Below are 15967 nucleotides of genomic sequence, written 5' to 3' on the forward strand. Positions count from 1 at the left end.
CGTCTCGGAGCCTGCCCAAGGCTGTGGGCGCCGGGCGAGGGAGCAACCACTCCGAGGGATGCGGTGAGCGGTGGAGGCCGGTGGCTGCCGGACACCGAGGAGGGAGCAGGAGTCTGGGGAGTGGGCCAGGCAGGGACGGCACGTGCAAAGGCACGGAGGCAGGCCAGGGGCTGCGGTGCTCAGTCGGGTGCGCTGGGGGAGGGGCTGGAGGAGGCGTGTGCCCCCGACTCTCTGAAGGCGGGGAGCCCCACCCACTGGAGGTGCTGTAGGCAGGCGGACCCGTCCTCCTCCCATTTGGGTCTATCCCAGCCACCGTGCACAGCGCTGCGGCAGGGCTATTTACCCACATCAGGCCGCAAGTGGCACAGCCCGGCAGAGTCCAGATGGGAGATGCCCCCAGACGCTATGAACGTAAACATGGGAGGCGGCGGCAGGGGGTGGGGTGTGGGCCCGGAGGCTGAGATGCCCAGGGACTGGTCAGCCTGGCCATTGTTCTGGGTATGACTTGCATCCGCCAGGCATGTGAAGTGTGTATTCGAGAGAGTGTGTGTGTGTGTTGGAGAAGCTGAGGGGTGTCTGGTGTGTGTGTGCGTGTGTGTTGGAGGAGCTGAGGGGTGGTCTGGTGTGTGCATGTGTGTTGGAGGAGCTGAGGGGTGTCTGGTGTGTGTGTTGGAGGAGCTGAGGGGTGTCTGGTGTGTGTGTGTGTGCGTGCGTGCGTGTGTGTGTTGGAGGAGCTGAGGGGTGTCTGGTGTGTGTGTGCGTGTGTGTGTGTGTGTTGGAGGAGCTGAGGGTGTCTGGTGTGTGTGTGCGTGTGTGTTGGAGGAGCTGAGGAGTGTCTGGTGTGTGCGTGTGTGTTGGAGGAGCTGAGGGGTGTCTGGTGTGTGTGTGTGTGCGTGCGTGCGTGCGTGTGTGTGTTGGAGGAGCTGAGGGGTGTCTGGTGTGTGTGTGCATGTGTGTGTGTGTGTTGGAGGAGCTGAGGGTGTCTGGCCCACCCTGCCTCCATCCATCCTTGGTCCTGGCAGCCCCTAGCCTGACCCACCCCTGCCAGCACTCCGGGGGCCCCTGGCCCTGCTCCCAGCGAGAGGTCCGTTCTGTGGGCCCCCCTGGGCGGAGAGCAGCCCCAGGCTTGTTGACGTGGGCGAGGCTGCCAGTGCTGGGGGCCACCCTCCCCTGCCAGGGATGCAGGGCGGGAGGCGGCACACTCCAGGGCTGAGACTGGGACAGAGGGGGCCCAGGAGGGGAGGAAATGAGGGTTGGGGAGCCACACGGGTACCCTGCTTCCCCCGCAGGGCCTGTGACACAGTCGCGTTGCAGATGAGCCTGCCCTCAGCACGCTGAGTGACCCCCCACCTTCCACGTGGAGTCTGGTTCCACATACAGAACCTTTATTGAACACGTGCCACGTGGAGGGACGTGTCCGATGCGGGCTCCCTCCACACCAGCCCCAACTGCGGCGGGGACCACCTTGCGCCCAGCACACCCTCACCTCCCTATGACACACACGTGTTGAGCACTCGTGACGCCCTGAAGCGGCGGGACCCCGTCTCCCCAGCACCAGCCTCTACCGCAGGAGGCGGCTGGGTCCCCGGGCTGGGGCGGCGTGAGGCTCAGCTGGGGGTGGGGCCTGCGGCTCCCTCAGGATTTCTGGATCACCACCTGGAACTTACCTGGAAGAGAAGGGCTGGCTTTAGCGCGCGGCTGGGACTGGAGGGGAGAGGCAGCCGCCCGACCGCTGAGATGTTCACCCCTGCCCTGCTCCAGCAGCCTGGGTGGCCTCAGCTGGCCTCAGATTTCTTCTCTGGTCTAAGGTGGTGATGCTTCCTGCCCACCTGGCCCGCGTCCCAGGACTGTGTGGGTGACGGGGGGCACGAAGACCAAGGGCAGGGGCCTGACATAGGCTTCTGGGGGCAGGCATTGCTCAGATCCTGCCTGCTTGGCCCCAGGTTCCCCACGATGAGTGGGCCTGGGGACCAGCAGAGAGGAAGACACCTGGAGGGTTGGCTGCAGGCTGCCCCCGGGGAAGGGTGCGGCCTCGGCTTGTCTGATGGAGGGCCCCATGGGCCAGCGGGGTCAGGAGGACATCCCGTCACGCCTGCTGCAAGTTCCACGGGGCCTGGCTGCCTTTGGAACCCAGCAGCACAGCACCAACCCGGGTGACTTCTGTTATGTCCACCTGGGTTCCCGTGCTTGGAAGAGTGTTCGAAACCACTGGACCAGGTCACTGTCGATGGTTGTCTCCTCCAGGCTGGCGCACCCCGGGGAAGCAGGCTGGCGGGGGGGACATCCGGGGGCAGGGGCGTGGATACGCCGCACCAGCTCTGTGGCCTGGGCCTGTGACTTAAATTCTCCGGGCCCAAGAATCCCCATCTGTGAAATGGCTGCCCAGCCCCACCTCCACGGCCCCCGGGGGCAAGGGACCCCCCCATACCCCAACTCACAAGTGGGCAGGGCTGCCACAGAGGCGGTGACCAGGCTCTTGATGCCAAGGGTGCCGAGGGTGCCACGTAGGAGGCCACAGGTGAACGCCAGGAACTGGGGGCAGGGGACACAGGTCACCACGGGCAGAGAGGGGGAGGCCCACACCCAGGACGCGGGCCACGCTGGGCTTGGGGCTTCATGGTGGGGCCCTCCGTCTCCCAGGGTCCTGGGCTTGGGGTGAGGTCTGCCTGGGGCTGGAGTCCCAGCACCGCCCCCCATACCTTGGGCGCTTCCTCCAGGTACTGCGGACCCGAGGCCATCCGGACGAGGAGGGGGAAGCTGTTGTCTTGCAGGACGTAGGTCCCCTGTGGACAGAGGAGGGGCCCTTGGGGGGCTGGGGTGGTGCCTGTACCTTTGTAGTGGGGGGAGGGGAAGCAAGGCCCCAGGGCCCAGCCTGGCTGCGCTGAGGTCTGGAGGGACCCTTCCCTCAAAACTGCGGTGGTCCGTCCGGGCCCATCCTTCAGAGCTGCACAAGGACCCACGGGCCTTCCGACCAGGGCCTGGTGTCCCGCACCCCTGGCTGCACAACCTCCCGGGGTGGTCGTGAGACGCTGCAGCCCCAGCCCGAGGAGCGGCCAGCCGGGCCCGAGCACGGAGTGGGCGCCTGATGGGAACTGGGACCAGGCTGACGCGAGCAGCATCAGGCCGAGGCAAGATGCTGCCCGCCGCGAGGGGCCTTCTGCCAGCTCTGGGGCCCATCCTGGGAGGCCTGTGGGGAGCTGGAAATAGCCACCCAGCCCCACAGCCGACTCCTGGCCTTTCCTGGAGGATGGCGCAGGGGCCCCGAGGTGGGGGCTGTGGCTGCTGATGGGGAACCTGGGTGCCTGCGTCCCAGCTCGGGCAGGTCCCCACAGGTGAGCTGGGCCTGCGGTGACTGCCCTGCACGGAGTGGGGGGGGGGGGATCCCCTCCCTGGCTCTTCTGGGCGTGGACACGCACCTGGTGATTGGTGCGGAGGCTGTCCATCTGCTTTTGGAACACGGCCACCCACAGGTCTTTGCACAGGAACTTGAGGACATCCAGTTCCTCCCTGAAGGCTAGCGTCTCCCGGGGCAACCTGGGGCGGGGTGGGGGGGGGGGGCGTACACTGGCAGACACTGTGGAGCCGGGCTGGGCCAGGGTGGTGGGGGGGCACTGGGGTGAGGAAGAGGGAGGAGACCGGGCTGGGTTCCTGTGGAGCAAGGCACCCTCCCTGCCCAGGTGTGCCCAGGAAGGGACCCCATCTCAGGTCCTGCCCACCTCTCACCTCTCACCCAGGGCCTGACCCACACGGAAGCCCATGCCCTCCAGGACCGACAGGCTCATCTTCTGTCCCTAGAAGGCCAGGGAAGAGAGGCTCAGGGGCCCTCGGCCACCTCCAACCAGGAGCCACCCAGTGTGGCAGCTGCAAGGGGACTTGCCCCTCCCTGCCAGTGCAGGGTGAGGAGACTCCGGAGACAGGGCCTTCCTGCACAGGCTGGCAGGACAGGCTCAGGCCTCCTGAGTGGCACGCCGGCTTTGTCCCTCCACCCCCTCACATGCCTTCACAGACCCTGTCAGCCCGCAGGACCAGCTCCAGGAAAAATGGGGGTGTTCCTCTGGCTCAGCTTCACCCTTGCTGATCAAGTCTTTCCTGATAACACCCATCACTGCCTGTATGCACGTTCAGCATCCGTCCTTACAACACCCTGTGGGGTAGCACTCCCATCTCCCCAGAAACTCCAGGTGACTTGCCCTGGGGCTCCTGTGGCAAGGGGACCACAAGATGAGGGCCCTAGCCTGGCCGACAGGGGGCGCTGAAGAGTCAACTGTGATCATCATGCCTTCAACTATTAGCCGGGAGTCCTGGGATGGACCCACAGGGACTCAGGGGAGGGAAATGTTCCCTTAGGTGCTCAGCGAAGGCAGTGGCGGCCACGGGGCCTTCTGGAGGTCAGGCCAGGGTCCCACGACGGAGAGGCTGAGGCACAGGGATGGGGGCGGCAGGAGGGCTGCGTGTGGGGTCTGTCCGCGCGCCCGGAGTGTGGACCGCGTGGCTGGAGGAGAGCTTGCCTGTATGTGGTTTTCATCTGTGTGACCTGGAGAGAGCTGAGCTGGGGAGGGAGGCTGGCCCAGACCAGGGGCATCAGAAATACCAGGACGGCCTGTAGCAGCCAGTACGGGGCCGGGCACACCAGAGGCGCGTGAGAAACAGATGCTGAAGGAACAAAGTGAGGAAATCAGGACTCGAGTGTACACTCGGCCGGGTGCCTTGTACAGACCCCCCTGTTTAATTTTAACAACCCCATAAGGTAGGCTGTATTTCACACCTGGAGACCGGGGCGCACAGGGCTTAGGAAAGACCTCCCAGAGGCACCCTCAGCCACCAGGCTGTCCTTCAGATGCTAGCAGGCGGCCAGCGCAACACCCGCAGCTGTCCCTGCCCCAGGGAAGTGGCAAGGGCCGAGGCCCGCCAGGGGGATGTACCAGGAGCAGGGAGGCCGGAGCAGAGGTGACCTGCATGGCGGCCCTCTCCTCTGCTGGGTCACGTGATACCCAGGCCCTGGCCCGCCATTCTGGGTTCCTCCTGCGGGAACCGGGCCTGGGGGAGGGCACAGCTTCCTGTCAGTGGCTCCGGTTTCCTCTGGCACAGCAGGGCCGGCCTCCTGGGGAGGGCTGGATGACTCCTGATGTGCGGGATCGGAGCTCAGGGCGGGATCTGAGCTCGGGGCGTGAGAGGCAGAGAGGGGGGATACGTGCCTGGTGGCTGGGTCTGGGGTCCGGCGCCAGATCTGCCTCTGACCCCTACCAGCTGTGGGCCTGGGGCAGTGGCCAGCTGCCCTGTGCCTCGGTTTCCTCACATGTAAAATGAGGACCTTCCCAGGGTCCTGGTGAGGATTGAGGGAGCGCGTAAGCGCAAGCCAAGCACTCCGAGTCGGGCTCAGGAAGCGCTACCATCTCTGGGGCCTCTGCATCTGTCGACCTGCTGACAAGTTGACGGGGAAGGGAAGGGAAACCCCGGGAAGCAGGGGCTCTGTGGGCTGATGGATCTCAGCACCTGGAAGCTGCTCCGCCCTGTGTCACCTCCCTTCTAGAGGTGAGCTCCCAGAGGGGGGCCCGCCTGGGTTCCACCCTGACCAAGCACATCTGTGTCCCGAGGACTCCCCGGGGGACAGGGGAAACCCCAGCACTCCCCTGTTCATCCCACAGTCACTTCCTGGCTGACCTCCAGGAGCTCGCCTGCTGTGCTCAGTGGGGGTGACGGGCGCCCAGGGGATGACAAGCTGGCGAGAGGGCGGAGGGGGGCCTGACCTCACAGGGCTGCTGTGACTGGCAGCGCGCCCCACAGCTGCTGCCGCTGTTGGCCCCGCAGCCCCGGGCCCTCTGAGGGGCCCGTTAACTATCCGCCGCAAGGCAGAGACTGGGGGTGGTGGGGAGGCGGGCAGGGAGGAGGAGGGGCCGTGGGGAGGGAAGGGCGGCGGATGAGCGGGTGACTGGGGGAGAGGGTGGCAGAACCTCACCTGCTTTGGCAGCTGCCTCCAGGGGGTGTTTGCCTGCACCGCCTCAGCGGTGTTCACACCCCAGTCCCTGCAAAACCTCTCCAGACACTAGGGGTTCCGCACTCCTACAGAGGGAAGGTGGGACTCTCCCATCCCGCCTGAAGCCTCTGGACTAGAGGCAGTGCGTTTCTGGGCACCCCACGCCTGCCTCAGCGGAGTTACACAACAGCCCACGGAGAGGAACCCAGATGATGGGAGAAACGGGGGGACCCCTCAGAGAAGGCAGGAAGGGCGTCCACCAAAGCAGCACGGGCGCTCAGAGGAAGGGACGAGGGAACGTTCTTGGAAAGGAAAAATGTGGGAGCCAAAAGAAGCGTTTGTTCATGGCGGAGCTGAAAAAGACAAATCTGGAAGGTCAGTAAAACCTCACAGACTGTTAAAAAAAAAACAAAAAAAAACCCCACGAGGTAAGGGGACTTCCCTGGTGATGCAGTGGGAAAGAATCACCAGTGCAGGGGACACAGGTTCGATCCCTGGTCCGGGAAGATCCCACATGCCACGGAGCAACTAAGCCCATGTGCCAACTACTGAGCCTGCGAGCCACAACTGAGTCCTCAAGCTGCAACCACTGAAGCCCACACGCCTAGAGTCCGAGCTCCACAAGAGAAGCCACCGCTCTGAGAGAAGCCACTGCACTGAGAAGCCCACGAGCCGCAGCCCAGCCCCTGCTCGCCACAGCTAGAGAAAGCCACGTGCAGCAGAAAAGACACAACACAGCCAAAATAAATAAAAAGACACATAAAAAACAAACAAACAAAACCCACGAGGTAGGAAAAAAATGAAAGAAGAGTTGAGGCGTGGAAAGAGATCCAGGAAGTCTCGGATTCCTCTGAGTGCCAGCGATGGAACAGTGAGGGAGAAGAAATAATGAGAGAAGGGTGAGAGGACAGTCTGCTCAGCTAAAGGCGGATTCAACGTGTCCAGACCAAAAAAGGGCCACAGAGCTCCAAGTAGGATGAATGGAAAACAAGTAAACCAAACTGCCTCCCCCCCCCCACCCCGCCCCCGTGCCACCCTGGACTGAAACCCAAAGGCGCTGCGAGGGGGGCTGCGTGCCTGGCCTGCCTTGCCCCTCAGGTATTCGTGAGGTTCAACCCCCCACCTGCAGAGCTACTCTGTGCCAGCCCAGGGCAGGCCATCCCAGGAAGGAGCAGCCCTGGTTCCTGCCAAAAGAAAAGTGCAGGGAGAAGGGATGACTTCCGGCTTACCCAAGGTTAATGGCCCCAGAAGACCCAAAAGAAGTGTGTTGAGTGACCGGGTGACAGCGTGGGAGGTGTGCTCTCCCTCATCATCCAGACAAGCCCAAATCCCACTTTCTTACCTGACACTCTCAGAGCTCACCCAGTCCCCCCTCTACCTGCCTCTCCATCTCACCTCACCTCTGCTCTGGGCTCCTGCAGCCACAGAGCCCTTCCCCTCCCAGTCTCCACCCAGTGTCATCCACATGGCCAGGGAGGACTTTGGCAAAAGTAAATCTGAGCCTGGCACACCTCAGTTGAAACCTTCTATGGCCACCGCCACCCTCAGGACAGAACCCCAGTTCCCACATGGAAACCCCACCACTGGCTCCGTGGCCTTGGATGTGGACTGCGCCCCGTCCAGGGCTCTGCCCCCTGCTATCCACTGTTCCAGGAATGGTTGGTGTCCTAGGTTCTTGCCTGAGGACAAGGACTTTATCCGAGAGAAGGGGTTGGCCCGGGCACTCACTGGGCCTCGGTGGACCAGGGCCTTCCCAGCAGGGCTGTGTCCAGGCCATCGGCCAGGGGATGACAGCTCATTACATACAAAGAGGGGTTCACTCCTTTGCCCACAGGTTCCCCTTATCTTCAAAGCTCCTGAGGTGGAGAAACTACAGCCTCCTCCTCCTCCTCTAGGAACTTTTCCTGCTTTGATAACGAAGGCCCTTTGACCTCCTGGTTCCTCCGGTCAGTCTTCATTCAACCCGTAACCATCCAGGAGAATCCATTCAACAGCCACAAATAACTAGGTAGGACATGGAGATCAAAAAGCCCTAAACAAGGACAGTGGCTCCTGGGCATCTGTGTTGTGGGGACAGAGATGAACCAGCCACCATCACTTTCCTCAGGTGGCTCTGGGGCTGGTGGGAGGGGCAGGCCTGATGCCACAGACAAGCTCTGGTGCGGATGCCCAACTCCTAATTTTGCCTCTGATCCTGGCTGTGCGACGTCAGGAGAGCCCTTCCTCTCTGGCCCCTCGGTCCCTCCCCTGTAAAATGGGATGATAACGTCAACCTCGGAGGGCTGTTCTGAGGACCAAATCAGATAAAATACTGTGCTGGAGACACGATAAGTACCCAAGAAACAGGAGGACTTCGTGTGGTTCAGACAGGATGCTTGCTGGACCGGAGAGGTGGGGGAGGGGCCGGGAGCAAAAGAGAAGAGACTGCAGGAAAACAGGGCAGCTGCCTACGATGTGCCACTGAGAAACAGGGCTCCCCAGCTTGGAAGAATGTGGGGAGACAGCAGTCCTCACCCTGGCTGCACACGGGAACAGCCCAGTAGCTCTGGGGTCCAACGCCCAGGACACCTCCTGGCCCAGCTCCCTCGGAATCTCTGGTGTGGGACCCCAGCATCGGAACTGCGGTGGCAGCCGGGCGAAGAGCTACTGCCCAAGGGTCAGAGGCACACTTGTGCTCTGGAAGCCCTGTGCTGAGCAAAGCTGAGTAACTGCATGTCCCCCACACTTGCCTGGCCACAGAAATCCACGAAAATCCTCCCAGAGGGTCATGGAAGACATGGAGAGACACAGGCGAGGGTTTGTAACACAGGCTTTGCAGTCAAATGCTCTACCCCTGAGCTATACCCCCTATAACACAGGCTTTGGAAGTGGGAGGCTCAGTTACATTCCTGACTCTGCCTGCTGAGAGCAAAGCCTCCACCCATCAAAGCCTCTGTTTCCTCACCTACAAAGTGGGGAGGATCCTGCTGACCTCTGCGGGTTGCTAGGTGGATCAAAAGAAATCGGGAATGTGAGGCCCCTGAGGGCACACAGTGGGAGCTATTATTGGCCACCATATGAAGTGAATCCCAGTCGCCGCCCCCACTCTCCACCGGCAAAGGGGCTGCACTCAATTCTTCAACAATTCCACCCTGAGGACCTACTAAGTTGTGATCAACACAGACCCAGTCCCCGCCTACACCACACAGCAGGCAGCCTGGCAGAGGAGACGGCTGTGAATCAAAGGCTCCTACGGATACATAATCAGATACATACTTATTGTGATACAAGGATATCCCCCGCTTCCACCGGGGGCCCAGGGAGGGCTTCCCTGAAGAAGGGGCATTTGAGCCAAGATCTGAAGGATAAACAGGTGTCAAGGCAGTGACGACGTGACAGGTGAAATGAGCTGGAAGATGAGGGAGGAGGCTGGTACAGGGCAGAGAGGGAGGAAGCCAGACTAAGCCCGACAGATGGGAAACACGTTCAGACAGCAGAACACGCAGGGCCTGGCTGATGGCTGGAGGTGAGGGAGTAAAGACAAATGTCGGGCACTCCCAGGTTTCTGGTTTGAAAGCCAGGATGGATGGGGTGCTGAGACCCTGCAACCCCCTCTCCAACACACAAGCCAGTGCACACCCCCTCTCCCACGTGTTATCATTCTCACAGCATTTTCCCAAAGTACAATATATACTTATTTATCTGATTTGTCCGTCTCCCCCACTACAACATAAACTCCAGGAGGGCAAGGGTTTTGCATGGTTTGCTGAGTAAGCCCCAGAGCATACAGCAGGGCCTGGCACCTTGCAGGTTTTAGTAACAGTTTGTTGAATGAACATTGAGATGAAAACAAGCAACACACCCGTCCTCCTGAATTGGGAAGAAAACACAGACCAATAAAAATGTCTCCCATATCGGTGATGATCATAGAATAATGGAAAAAAGTGAGCCCAGCCCCCACTTATTAAGCACCTACTCCCTCCCACACCCTTTCTTCTTGGTAACAGATTTTGAAACAAGAGCTCCATGTTTTGAGCGCTGATTGTGTGCTAGACATCGCATCAAGTGCTTTAAAGTCTGAGCATTTTTCATAAGGACCAACTTCCAAAATGCCAAGCACGCTCCTTCTGCAGGGCTTCGAGGAAGGCGTCCCCTTCCCTGGAACGCTCTTCCCCCGACTCCGGGGCTGGCTTCCTCCTTTCTCTTCCTCAGAAAGGCCTTCCTCTACCATGCACCACTCCATTTCTTTTCTTTCCCCGACTCTCCTGAAGTTTTCTTTATAGAACTCTTCACTAGCTGGTGGCTTATTCTACTTTTATTTATTGTTTGTTTTGACTCCCCTACTAAAACAAGCTTCGTGAGGACAGGGAAACAGTAGGCGCTCAGTAAGTTTGCTGAATGAATGCCTCACTCTGAGTCTTAGGCGCTGTTATGATCCCGTTTTACACGGGAGGAAACTGAGGCACACAGAGGTCGAATCACTGTCTCTCACACCGAGTCTAAGTGACACAGGTGAGATTCAACCCAGGCAGTAAGTCCTCTATATATATCCAGTAATCATTACGACTCGCTTATTCTGTGCCTGGCTTTGAGCTAAGAGCTTGACCCCGAGGTGTCTCGCTCAGTTCCAGCAGTAACCCGGGAGGCCGGCCCTGCAGGGACCCCCGCTTTCCGGAGGCGGAAGCCGGGGCAGGAGGTCGCCCAGCAAGACAGGGACGGGCGGGGATTCAGCCCGGGTCGCTGCCGCGCCCTCCGCGCCTCCCGGGGCCTCAACCGGCCGCCCTGCCGCGGCCCGTGCCTCCTCCCCCCCGGGGCCCGGCGCTCACCCCGGGACCGGGGTCTGGATCTTGTGCCCACAGCTCCGCTACCATCTCCGTGTGCAGAAACTCGAACAGTGCCGCGTCCGCCATGCGCCTAACAATCGCCCAGCGCCTCGTGTCCTCATTGGCCCGGCTGGGCAAGCCCCGCCTCCCGCATCTGGGAGCGAGCCCGCCCACTCTCGCTTCCCTGGGTGTTTCGGGCGAGCCCCGCCTTCCTTTCCTGGGCTGCCGTGGTGCGCGCGTGAACCCGGGAGACTAGGGGGAGGGCCCGCTTTGTCTACCTTGGCCTCACGTGACAGGCAGCTCCGCCCTTCCCTCTGTTTTTTTCCCGTTTCCGGGTCCTCGGGCATTTCCATTGGTCGAGTCGCTGGTGACACGTGACATGTCATCCTTTAGAATCCCTATTTGTCCGCTCACTTCGCAGCACAACCCGGAAGCGCCAGCCCAACCGCTTTCCTATTGGCCGTGCCCATGTTCACGTGGTTCTTCACACACGCCCCCCCCCAAAGCCGGCCCTAAGGGCTTGCTTCCCGGTTGGTAGGCGAGCGGTCCAGGTGACTGGCCGCCAACACCCCCCAGCCTGCTCCCCTGTTGGTTGCGACTGCCTCCCTCCTCCTCTACCGGGTAAAGACGCCGCACTTCGGCTGGTCAGCGGATCTCGCACGCTCGGAGCTCCGGTGACTCGGTACGGTCTTCGGTGATAGCGCTTCCTACCCCGCCCCTAGTGCATCCTTCCCAGAGTCCGGTTGGACTGTTACCCTTTCTGTGACCCAGGCCCCGGTCCCTGAACGGCTCGGGAGCCCGTGTGCTTCCGAATCTGACGCAGGCTTGGAGAACGGTGTGGAGGGTGTGGCCTCTGCTGGGAGGCAAAATCGCAAACAGCTTAGTTTGGGACTCTGGCAGCTCGTGCCTCAAAGCCTTGATTGAGCTGGTGGTCCTCAGTTTTCCCATCAGTACACGGAAGAGGCAGGGGTCCAGTAGCCTCCATCATCATCACCATCAGGGCTGATGAGCCCTGTTTGCAGAAAAGGAAACTGAGGCCCAGGCAGGGGGAGCAGACGGCCTCAAATTGCTAAGGTAGTCGGTGGAGGGGCGGAGAATCCAAAACGTGCGCCTTTTAACCACGGCAGGGCCGCCGCCTCTCATATTGTCCCTTCGCGGGTCTTCTCCCTAGCTCGCGCCATGGCGTCCCAGAGTCGTCGGCGGAGGCCGCTGCGAAGGCCTGAGACGGTGGTGCCGGGGGAGGCGGCCGAGACGGACTCGGAGCTCTCTGCGTCCTCGTCGGAGGAGGAGGAGCTGTACCTGGGTCCCTCGGGCCCGACGCGCGGCCGCCCCACGGGACTGCGGGTGGTCGGGGAGGCCGCGGAGACCGACTCGGACCCGGAGCCTGAGCCGAAGGCCGCGCCGAGGGATCTGCCTCCGCTCGTGGTGCAGCGGGACACGGCCGGCGAGGCCTGGGGCGAGGAGGAGGCCCCGGCGCCCGCCCCCGCACGCTCGCTGCTGCAGCTCCGGCTGGCTGAGAGCCAGGCGCGGCTGGACCACGACGTAGCGGCCGCGGTGAGCGGTGTGTACCGCCGCGCGGGCCGTGATGTAGCCGCCCTGGCTGGCAGGCTGGCGGCTGCCCAGGCGGCGGGATTGGCGGCGGCCCACAGCGTGCGCCTGGCACGGGGGGACCTCTGCGCGCTGGCCGAGCGCCTGGACATCGTGGCCGGCTGCCGCCTGCTGCCCGACATCCGCGGCGTGCCCGGGACTGAGCCTGAACAAGATCCGGGACCGCGAGCCTAGCTGTGACCCACTCTCCCGCCTGACTGCGCCCTGGGGGTAGGCCTTGCGGCCTCTGGGACCCGGCTCTGTGCCCTGTTTAGCCACCCACCCATCTTGCTGTCACCCTCAGGGAGAACCCCGCCCCCTGGATAATGCTGTGTGTGGGTGTGGGTGTCGTTGTGTGTGCACGGGGGTGGGTAATGGTGTGCGGCCTTGCCGGGCCCTAGCATCTGGTTCCTCCCCCTGGTCGTCCTGGTCCTTGCTCCCTGTTTCAGAGGTTGTGTCTGAAGCTTGGCTCTAACTCCTGTGCAACTAACCGCTTCTTGGTCTGTCTCCATCTTAGGGGCTCACAGAGCCTCGCCTTTCCTTTCTCTCCCTTCCTCAGTTTGTTTTTTGTTCACAGGGGCTGGCCTTGCTTCTTTCTCCCCACGGGAACCCCCACCCCCATCTGGCACAGATTCCCTGATATCTTCCTTCACTGCCTTGGCTCTGTTTCTGGACCTAGCTCTACATGTGGAATTTTGTGCCTCTAATCTGGACCCTTTTTCTGCTCCCCAGGCTTGGCCCTGATTCCATCTCCTCCTTCTAGTCCTTGCTCTGCCACCTCCTGGCTCCTTCTCCTTGGGCTTAGCTCCACCCCCATGGCCTGATCTTGTTTCCTGGGTCCAGCTGTACCCTTAGGTTTGGTTCCGCATCTTTTTGCTTCTCCCATCCTGTTTAAACTACCTACTTAATTCTGGGCTCTGGGAACCCCTTATGGTTTTCTTCATCAGGCCCAAGATGAGGTCCCCTCCTTACCCACAGAGGTCCCCCTCCCAACTCTCCAGGCCCAAGGTGGCATCTCCTCAAGGCCCAAGTTGGTGTGTCCTTCCCACCATCCAGGCCAAGATGGTGCTTTTTGCTCAAGCTCCAGGTACCTGATGGGTCTCTTCCTGACTCTCCAGGCTGAGAGTGCCCCCAGCAGGCATTTAGGGCCCATTACAGACTTGCCCTGGAACTTTGCACACAACATGACACCACTTTGCAGATGAGGACCGTGTGCATATTGTTTGTTCACTGTGTTGTTCCCTGGATGCTAAAAGGGCCTGGATTTCTGGCTTGGCTCAGGACTTGGATTAGCTCCTTTCTGCTCCTTCTCACCTGCTTGCTCTTCTCCCAGCCCCAGCCCCTCAGTCCCATTCACATTTATTCTCCTCCCCCACTCTCTTATCCCAACCTGAGCTGAGATCTGAGCCCCCAGGATGGAGAAGTGGGGAAGAGCGCTCTATGGCCAACTCATTAAAACTCAAAAGACATTTACTGATATGGTCAGTTCCTCTTATCTCCCCATCTAAGTGAGGAGCAGGTTAGTTGGGGATTTCACTGAGAATGTGGGTGCTAAGAAAGGGATCCTTCACGCCTAGCCTATTGAGGGTGAACCTGTAGCTGGAAAATCAGGGACCCTAGCTTTTTGCCCTGGTTCTGCACTTATTTGTAATTTGTTAGTTCACTACGCGTTTGTTGAGCTCCTGTTCTGTGCCTGTCCTTAGCCTGTCACTGAGGGTGCCACAGCCAGGCCAGGCCCTGGCAGAGCTGACAGTCCACTGGGGGAGATGGACATTAAAATATTCTTGTAAATAAATGGATAGTTTTAATAATTGTAATTATACTTTATAATTTTTCTGGCCTTGCGATTAGTGCCATAAAGAAATAGAGGAGTTTTGTGAGGGCGTAACTGAGATCTGTCTCACCTTATCTGTGGAAGGATCAGATGGCTTCCCTGAAGAAGTGATAAGTGAGTTTGAGCCAAGCCCTGAAGGTGTAAAAAGATGAAACAGGTCGGGTGGAAAAGAGTTGCAAGCAGCGGGAACAGCATATGCAAAGGCCCTGAGTCAGAAGTGGGGCATAGCCTATTTAATAACCAAAGAGGGTGATATCGTCTATTCATCTGGAGTGCAGAGAGCAGGGGAGATGGGGGTGGTGGGGGTGGTGAGCGCTGTGCCAGCAGGGGCCAGACGAAGCTGGGCTTTTAAACCAGGTAAAGGTTCTTGGTCTTTATTGAACAACCAATAAACAGAGAACGATGCCGTTTGATGAATGCGTTTTGTGAAGGAGATTCTGAGCCTGGTGCTTCTGCAGTGTGGTTGCCTCTGAAAAATACCCGGAAGTACTGGTTTAAAAAATCAAACATCCTTTTAAATGTATAGCTGAGCTCAGAGAGAACATGGGCAATCTCCTGGACCCAAATTGCAGAGGTAGTTTCAAACCACAGTTGCTCTGACAGCATTTGCCAATACCAGAGACTCAAAGTCTTGGATTTTTTTTTTTTTTTAATTTTATTGAAGTAGGGTTGCTTTGCAATTTTGTATTACTTTCTGCTGTACAGCAAAGTGACTTAGTTATGTGTGTGTGTGTATTCTCTTTTATGTTCTTTTATGATTTATTACAGGATATTGAATATCGTTAGTTCCCTGTGCTATACAGTAGGACCTTGTTGTTTGGCCCTTCTATACATAATAGTTTGCATCTCTGAATCCCAAACTCCCAGTCCTTCTCTCTCCTCCCCCTTGACAACCACAAGTCTGTTCTCTATGTCTGTGAGTCTATTTCTGTTTTGTAAATACGTTCATTTGTGTCGTACTTTAGATTTCACATAGAAGTGATATCATATGGTATTTGTCTTTCTCTGTCTGACTTACTTCACTTAGTATGATCATCTCTAGGTTCATCCATGGTGCTGCAAATGGTGTTAATTCATTCTTTTTTATGGTTAATATTCCATCATGTATCTATACCACATCTTCTTTATCCATTCATATGTCAGTGGACATTTAGGTTGTTTCTATGGCTTGGCTGTTGTAAATAGTGCTGCTGTGAACATAGGGTCACATGTATCTTTTTGAATTATAGTTTTGTCTGGATATATGCCCAGGAGTGGGATTGCTGGATCACGTAAAGCCTAGGATTTTAACAGCTACTGGGCCTTGGCCCAGGCTGTTTGGAGAGAAGCAGAGGCCCCTGCATAAAACTTAGTCCCTTAAAGGGCTACATCTTCAATGAAAGATGTGGTCGAAAAAAACCTAATTGATACCATTGAGGTGCACCTAGGAAACTTGTCCGTTTTGGCTTGGGCTCTAGGCAGAGGGAATTTTTCCTCAGGGAGTTCATAACCACAGGCCTTTCTTCAGGCCTGATTGGGATTTGGACTTACCCTTACAGAACAGTTCAGGAAACCCCAAGCACACAAATGAACTGAAAGTTAGGCTCTGGCCAAAGCCAGGAAAATACACCCTCAACTGGCCTCATGCAGAATTACAGCAGATTAATACAGACCAAATGTAAGCTCACAACTGAAAACTGCCAAGCACACCAGATGATAGAGTGATGAACTAGTAGGGGCTGCTGGTTCCCTTCCCCAAATTTAACCTTGGAGAAACTGGAAGAAAGAAAG

The 15967-nt window shown here is 58.9% G+C and overlaps 2 protein-coding genes across 5 annotated transcripts; one reads left to right on the plus strand and one right to left on the minus strand.

The window, feature by feature from the left end:
• Positions 1 to 1368: 1368 nt before the first annotated feature.
• TRAPPC6A (trafficking protein particle complex subunit 6A) lies at positions 1369 to 11225 on the minus strand. Of its 4 annotated transcripts, none has more exons than XM_057711495.1 (6): positions 10780 to 11203; positions 3724 to 3791; positions 3417 to 3534; positions 2700 to 2803; positions 2439 to 2532; positions 1369 to 1667 (listed from the first exon to the last, which is right to left on the minus strand). In XM_057711495.1, the coding sequence occupies exons 1-6, from the start codon at positions 10861 to 10863 to the stop codon at positions 1650 to 1652; spliced, it is 486 nt and encodes a 161-aa protein (XP_057567478.1). In that variant the 5' UTR covers positions 10864 to 11203; the 3' UTR covers positions 1369 to 1649. The 4 variants fall into 4 exon arrangements, with proteins under 4 accessions (XP_057567478.1, XP_057567479.1, XP_057567476.1 ...); XM_057711496.1 differs by having other exon boundaries at positions 2700 to 2783; positions 10780 to 11187; XM_057711493.1 differs by lacking the exon at positions 1369 to 1667 and adding an exon at positions 2022 to 2268 and having other exon boundaries at positions 10780 to 11225.
• Positions 11226 to 11281: 56 nt separating this feature from the next.
• BLOC1S3 (biogenesis of lysosomal organelles complex 1 subunit 3) lies at positions 11282 to 15087 on the plus strand. Its single transcript, XM_057711492.1, has 2 exons — positions 11282 to 11458; positions 11948 to 15087. The coding sequence occupies exon 2, from the start codon at positions 11956 to 11958 to the stop codon at positions 12556 to 12558; it is 603 nt and encodes a 200-aa protein (XP_057567475.1). The 5' UTR covers positions 11282 to 11458; positions 11948 to 11955; the 3' UTR covers positions 12559 to 15087.
• The last annotated feature ends 880 nt before the right edge of the window (positions 15088 to 15967 follow it).

Source organism: Hippopotamus amphibius, chromosome 16 (genome assembly GCF_030028045.1).
Source record: "Hippopotamus amphibius kiboko isolate mHipAmp2 chromosome 16, mHipAmp2.hap2, whole genome shotgun sequence".
NCBI classification, from domain to species: domain Eukaryota; kingdom Metazoa; phylum Chordata; class Mammalia; order Artiodactyla; family Hippopotamidae; genus Hippopotamus; species Hippopotamus amphibius.